The sequence below is a fragment of the Ornithodoros turicata genome, chromosome 6, assembly GCF_037126465.1.
Source record: "Ornithodoros turicata isolate Travis chromosome 6, ASM3712646v1, whole genome shotgun sequence".
Lineage (NCBI taxonomy): Eukaryota > Metazoa > Arthropoda > Arachnida > Ixodida > Argasidae > Ornithodoros > Ornithodoros turicata.
Window position 1 is genome coordinate 19,370,999 of NC_088206.1, and position 7,332 is coordinate 19,378,330.

Consider the following 7,332-nt stretch of genomic DNA (forward strand, 5'->3'; position numbering starts at 1 on the left):
AACGTATGCTACTTTGCACTTTCTTTACCCAAAATGAAGTGCAGACTGCCTTCCATGAACACTTCCAGGAGTTTAGAGACATCAACTTACTGATACCTTCTAATTTGCGGCGCAAACTGTTTGGTGAAACAAACTCGTAGCGCGAATAATGGCGTGCAACAGGTAATATTCTCCTCTACAGAGACTCGAATTTTAGCTGCACGGCGTGCAGTTTGTCAAAATAGGGCATGAATAAAAAAGGTCGACTACAGCGTCACGTGCAAAAGTTCCATTATCTCATTGGCAGAAGAAGAAGAAGTTCCCTCGCGCACGCGAATGAAACTGTTGTACTGAAAGCCTTGCACTCTCTCGCACTGTTCTTGACGGTGTCCACATCATTTCCGTAACTTTCGTCATGTTCAGCAGCAGCAGCGTCGTCCCTTACTTCCCTACACACGCAAGTAGTTTTCACGTATTAGAAGCCTCTTTGAGGATGACGAATAGGTGCTCGAAGCATCGTATTCAAATTTGAGAATAAGTTCATGACCTTAGTTTAGGTACATTACTCTCCATAAACCACTGTTCAAGCAACGAACATGTGTCCTGGAGCAAGAAGCTTCACGTCAGCAGCTGGAATTTCGAACAGACGGTTCTTCTAGTGTCCCAGTAGAATATCGGTTCCTGACCTGAGGCTTCGTTCTTGAGTCACTGGATTGCTCGATCTTCTTTTTGTAAACTGGCATCCCGGAGTTCAGACGAAGCCCCAGACCGGGGGCGATATTTCGAACTGACTGTTCTTCTAGTGACCCAGTAGAACAGCCGAAATGTCGCCTCCAGACCTAAAGCTTCATTCTTAAATTTCGGCATCGTTCTGTCTTCGTTCGGTAAACTTGTACCCGGATTTTTTTATATATCCTAAGACTCTAAGCCCTACCTTGCGTAAGTTATAAAACTAGATAATATGTTGCCTTTCCAGGGTGACGCAGCAGCAAGTAGTGTGCCAGGTGACCCGACTCCTTTCCCGGCCTGTCCTGGTACGTCGCGTTCCGTCCAGAGCAGCCTCAATGCTAGTAGAACCATCAGCGCCAAGTGTGTCAGCTGCCACGACGCCTTCATATTTCTTAAGGTTGCTTTCACATTCATACTAACTGTGGTTGTGGGGATGAGTTTGAGTTCGATGTGTTCGCGTCAACAAGAGCAAACTACAGATAGTTTTACTCCTCACGGGCAAATCCAAGCAAACACGAAATATTGTGCAGAAAGAAATTATAACTCATTTTATATTTATGGTGCGGGAAAAGCATTAGTCGCTCTTGTCTCATACCGTCGTCGTCACCGAACGGAACCGACACTTACATATTGTTTCGTATGATGCTTTGTGCCTCAACGAACTAAAGGTTCAAAATATAGGTTAAGGCGGGGATATAGGCAAGTTGGTACAGCTTGGGACAAAAGTTTACGGAACACGGCGTTGGCGTATTTCTTCATCGGAGCGGCCCCGTCATCCCTGCCAGGAATAGCTTGAATAAGAAACAGGTGACCAGCTGTTCTCTCAATTTTTTAGTATGTGTGTCTGCTCCCGTTTGCTGCTTGGGTGCTGCTCAAGTGGAGAAATGTCACATCCTGCTGTTCCGTAAACTTTTGTCCCAAGCTGTACATAACTACGTAGAAAACAGCGCAGAGACTGGACACGAAGAAGAAACAAGTGCACACACAGAGAGCGCTGAATAGCAACTGAAGCTTTACTTCCCAAAAGGGGCAAAACCGAAAAGGAGAGAAGAACATGAAAGGAGGACAATCAAGAACACCCTTAAAGATAACTAATCTCTTTGTACGATAGGTCCACTGACGGCTTGCTGACACATCTTTCACCTCTATTATGAATTTGTGCTCCTTGGTAAATTTCCCTGGCGAGTGGCGAGCCTGTCGGAGTAGCTCCTAAGTGCACGTGTGTCTTCCAAACGAGGTCGGTATCCGGTCGGTATCCGAGGTCGGTATCAATCGCGACAGTGCATGGACAGGTTGCTGCCTGTGTGGGTTTGCAGGGAGGATGAGTGTTCGCGTAGCCTGTCATTCGGACACCGTCCTGTCTGCCCCACATATGACTTCCCGCACGTCAGAGGAATATCATAAATAACATTACACTTGCACTGGACGAAAGGCCTTACATGCTTTTTGTTACGACAGGAAGCAACTGCTTCTTCACTGTTGACGCGTCGACACAACCCGCCGGCCGCTGACGCCGGCACGCTGGGCAACTTTCTTTGTTGTGGGAAACAGCGTGGATATATGGAATGGCCGCTATCCTGGATGGGATATCATGCCTGGGAACCTCTTTGTGTTTCTTGTGCAACTTCCCTAGCAGAACCTCAGCTAAGCCTCTTATCAGCTGGACGGGAAAGCCCGCGGTTTCAAGCCTGAAAACTTGTGACAAGAGGCTCCGCTGAACTTAATGTGGGCATGAGCGTTTCACGGCATTTTCCATTGCCGATAGTGCAATACTGCGTTTGACAAGCTTGCAGTGGGCCGAGGAAAACGGCAAAAGGCCCTTCTTAGAGCGTGGGGCGTATGTCCAGCACAGGTGGTTAGGCTCGATGGCGAGTTCAAGGTCTAGGAATCTTAGTCGATGTTCCACTGGTAACTCCCTCGTGAGTGTGAAAGGCAAGTGTGTGCTGGCAAGATACGACAGGTGGCTTGAACGTGCCCTCCGCGATATGGGAGTCTCCAGGATTTTCCGGTTCGTTGACGATTACTTGATCGTCTTTGACACTGAGAACGTGCCCATGGATGAGCGCACAGAACACATAACTCGCATCTTCCAGTGCACCCTCTCACCTTTCACACTCACGAGGGAGTTACCAGTGGAACATCGAGTAAGATTCCTAGACCTTGAACTCGCCATCGAACCTGACCACCTGTGCTGGACATACGCCCCACACTCTAAGAAGGGTCTTTTGCCGTTTTCGTCGGCCCACTCCAAGCTGGTCAAACGCAGTATTGCACTATCGGCAATGGAAAATGCCGTGAAACGCTCATGCCTACATGAAGTTCAGTGGAGCCTCTTGTCACAAGTTTTGAGGCTTGAAACCGCGGGCTTTCCCGTTCAGCTGATAAGAGGCTTAGCTGAGGTTCTCCTCGGGAAGTTGCACAAGAAACATGAAGAGGCTCCCAGGCATGATCGCCCATCCAGGATAGCGGCCATTCCATATATCCACGCCGTTTCCCACAACATAAAGAAAGTCGCCCAGCGTGCCGGCGTTAGCGTTGTATTCACTTCACCTAACAAGTTAGGCGGGTTGTGTCGACGCGTCAACAGTGAAGAAGCCGTTGCTTCCGGATGCAACAAAAAGCATGTAAGGCCTTTCGTTCAGTGCAAGTGTAATGTTATGTATGACATTCCTCTGACGCGCGGGAAGTCATATGTGGGGCAGACAGGGCGGTGTCTGAATGACAGGCTGCGCTAACACTCATCCTCCCTGCAAACCCACACAGGCAGCAACCTGGCATGCACTGTCGCGACTGCGGATGCCGACCTCGTTTGGAAGACACACGTGTACTTAGGAGCTACTCCGACAGGCTCGCCAGGGAAATTTACAAAGGAGCACAAATTCATAATAGAGGTGAAAGATGTGTCAGCAAGCCGTCAGTGGACCTATCGTACAAAGAGATGTTATCTTCAAGGGTGTTCTTGATTGTCTTCCTCTCATGTTCTTCTCTCCTTTTCGGTTTTGCCCCCTTTGGGAAGTAAAGCTTCAGTTGCTAGTCAGCGCTCTCTGTGTGTGCACTTGTTTCTTCTTCGTGTCCCGTCTCTGCGCTGTTTTCTACGTAGTCAAAATATAATATTTGATTCGCAGGTCCTCAACTGTCTGCACACCATCTGCAAATTTTGCCTGGAAAAGCAACATACAAGCCCCGACAAGTTGAAGTGCCCTCTGCGTTTACAGGAAACAACCTTACCAGCCGAGGGCATTGCCGGACTCTTCTCAAACTACGCCACATCAATCATCCTCAAGACTTTGGTGCTCGATCACTCTTTCCTCACATGCACTGCCTGCAAACACACAGCCGTTCCTGCAGTTGCACGCTGCCTTGACTGCGTCCACTACATATGTTTCAATTGTGTAATGGCGCACCAATTCATGAATTGGCTTCAAACCCACCGCGTCCTCACATTGGGTGAGATCCAGATCTATCCAAACAACCTTCGAAAAAACGATCAAGCAGCACGTTGTTTTCGCCACAAGAATGACTCTTCAGTTCATCTGCAGGACCTGCGACATTTGTGTTTGCAGGGAGTGCACAGCGTTTGAACACCCGACGGGCACCAACAACCTCATGGCTCTTGTCGATGTGAGGCAAAAGCTCACCGAAGATCTTTCGTTCGTCATCAGCAGTACTAAAAAGAAAGCCAACAACCTCCTCAGCTCTGTGACCTTCATAGAAACAACTTTAAGCCGGCTACACATCCAGTACTGCAAGACTCAGGCTGATATTACCAGCACCTTCGAAGCCTGGAACGAGACGACACTGGAACAGAGCCAGCAAGAAATTCTGATAGACCTGGAATACATCTATAAGAAAAACCTTCTGATAATGGAGCGGCTGGGTAAGAAAGTGCAGGAGAGCCTATGCAAGATCATCAAAGTTTGCGTCATTGCCGAAAGGCTAGCCAACTTCTCTTCTACAAACAAGGAATTACTAGCATTTCAACAACTGCTCGATACAGGTTTCCAGAAAATAATGACATTCAACCCTGAGACACACCTGCAAAGCATGGACCTGGTGTTCGCGCCAAACTTTACCACCCTGCAAGTGAGCATCCGAAATTCCTTGGCCTGGAAAAGCAACACACAAGCCCCGACAAGTTGAAGTGCCCTCTGCGTTTACAGGAAACAACCTTACCAGCCGAGGGCATTGCCGGACTCTTCTCAAACTACGCCACATCAATCATCCTCAAGACTTTGGTGCTCGATCACTCTTGCCTCACATGCACTGCCTGCAAACACACAGCCGTTCCTGCAGTTGCACGCTGCCTTGACTGCGTCCACTACATATGTTTCAATTGTGTAATGGCGCACCAATTCATGCATTGGCTTCAAACCCACCGCGTCCTCACATTGGGTGAGATCCAGATCTATCCAAACAACCTCCGCACTCCGAAAGCAGCACTCCGAAGTCTGGCTGCGTGGAGCATAATCACGACCCGATATAAAGGTCCCTACCACCGACAATCCTTCCAACAGATATTCCCAAACTCCTCTACGAACGAGCAACAACGCGTCATCGAGCACATCATTAATGCGTGAACGCACCTACTGCAGTCGTGCAAGTTGCTCTGCAAGCAATGACCCACGTTCTACAAGGCTCTTGCTTTCTGCGGAAAAATTGTCCACTGTACCAAACCCAACATTTCCCTTTGGGCCTCACCCTTCAGAGCCCAGCGTTAGCCTGCTGCACAGTTTATTCGCCTGTGGTAACCTCCTGCATAACAAGTCCGCAATAACGCGACAGAAAATTCTCTACCACGGCACGTTTGGAGACTTCGACGCCATGGAGGGTCAGTTCACGGAACCGTCTGGAGTAGCTGTTAATGCTCAAGGCGACATTGCCATAGCAGACACCAACCGACATTGTATGCTGGTATTCGACCGAGGCAGCAGATTCAAGATACGCTTCAGCGAGGGCGGCAGGAAAGACGGTCAATTGCATTACCCGAGTCGTGTTTTTGTCGTTCGCGCTTTCGGGGACATCATAGTCACCGAGCGATCTCCAACGCACGAGGTCCAAGTTTTCAACCAGTACAGACAGTTCCTGCGAAAGTTTGGTTCCTCAGTCTTGGAGCATCCGCGCGCAGTCACTGTCGACAGCAAACGACGAATTATCGTCGTTGAATGCAAAGTGATGCGCGTTATCATCTTCGACCTTTGGGGAAACATCTTGAGTCAGTTCAGCTATTCCGAACACCTCGGGTTCCCGAACGTCGTCGCAGCAAATAACAAGGGTGAAATCTTTATCGCGGACAATCGAGCCCATTGTGTGAAGGTGTTCTCCTGCGAAGGTGCACTTCTCAGGCTCATTGGTGGAGCGGGGGTAACCAACTATCCCATAGCTGTCTGCATCAACAAAAATGGTCATCTGGTCGTATCCGAGAATCACCACTGTTTCCACATCACGGTGTTCATGCAATATCTGCTGAGTGCTTTCGAAAGCCACGTGAAGCATGCACATTGCTACGACGTAGCCCTCACGCAAGATAACTCCGTCATATAGAAAGGACTGCAAACTCTACATTTATCGCTATGACCAGTCGCTATGTTCTGAAGGTTGTATGCACTAAAATTTTCCAATGATGCTATAGTATTTGTGGCGTTTCTTCGTTTGTGGCACTTATTTCTGTTTATAGGTTGATGGGATTGGCGTACGTAGGGAATGATTGTCCTTGGAAAAGTAATACTGGTCCTTCTCAAGACAGTCCGTGGTTTAATTTGTCACAAGTGACAAGTAATTCACGTAGGTTTGAACCTGGACTCTCCTGAGTACAGATGAGGGATGCTACCTTTACACCACATGGCATCTCTGAGCTGTAATCAGGAAGGTCCACGTTCAATACCTGGCGCTGGCAGTCAGTTTTTTCATGACTTCGTCCATTAGGCACTTGGAGACTGTAGGCTATGTGTTGTGTCTGTCCACAGGTCCCAGTCAACCACCTCTCCTACGGATGTCCGGTTATTATCCCAGAGCAAACTGCCTGAATCGACCTATAGATCTCCGTAGGATACCCTTAAAGGATATCTAATGTCCCAAAATTATACAATGAACTACGGACGTCGGATGGACAGAGGACATCGTGTCGGCATCCGTGTCAGTGGACTTCGCAGTGAAATTCGATTAGAATTAGTGCTGAGACTTCAATAAGCATTAATCTAGTGTATCTGGCTCGCAAGTTTGCTTCATTGGCACTTGTGATCCCAAAATACAGTTCATTACCGCGACGCATTTTTGACTGGGGTAGGAGATCATGCACGAAATCGAGAGCAGCTCACGGCTGGCAACAGTGGGCAGGCGGCCGTGGCGGTTGGTTTTGACCATGGAGGAAGGAAACACAGGAGCGGCCCTTCCAACTTTTTGCCATTGGGACGGGCGTGCCAGCTTCGCACTGCATTCTGGGATGCTCCTGTCTACCATGTGACCGCTCACGTGACCCGAAGAGCATGCGCAGGCCAGCTCCCAAAGCAGACGACGGGAGCCGTGATTGTCTTGCAGTTCAGATATCTGCATTGTAATGAACGCCGCGCGTCCAGCTTTATTTGTGTGTGTTCGGAGGTTTACTCTTGGTTTACCCTTCTACTACAA

At 48.7% G+C, this 7,332-nt stretch overlaps 1 protein-coding gene across 1 annotated transcript; it reads left to right on the forward strand.

Moving 5' to 3' along the window:
• Positions 1 to 716: 716 nt before the first annotated feature.
• On the forward strand, positions 717 to 6,317 carry LOC135399341 (B-box type zinc finger protein ncl-1-like). The gene is made up of 2 exons (XM_064631218.1): positions 717 to 1,105; positions 3,834 to 6,317. The coding sequence occupies exon 2, from the start codon at positions 5,278 to 5,280 to the stop codon at positions 6,247 to 6,249; it is 972 nt and encodes a 323-aa protein (XP_064487288.1). The 5' UTR covers positions 717 to 1,105; positions 3,834 to 5,277; the 3' UTR covers positions 6,250 to 6,317.
• Positions 6,318 to 7,332: the final 1,015 nt, after the last annotated feature.

Excerpts from the sequence above, each read along its gene's own strand:
- LOC135399341 (XM_064631218.1), top strand. The coding sequence starts at position 5,278 with ATGCGTGAACGCACCTACTGCAGTCGTGCAAGTTGCTCTGCAAGCAAT.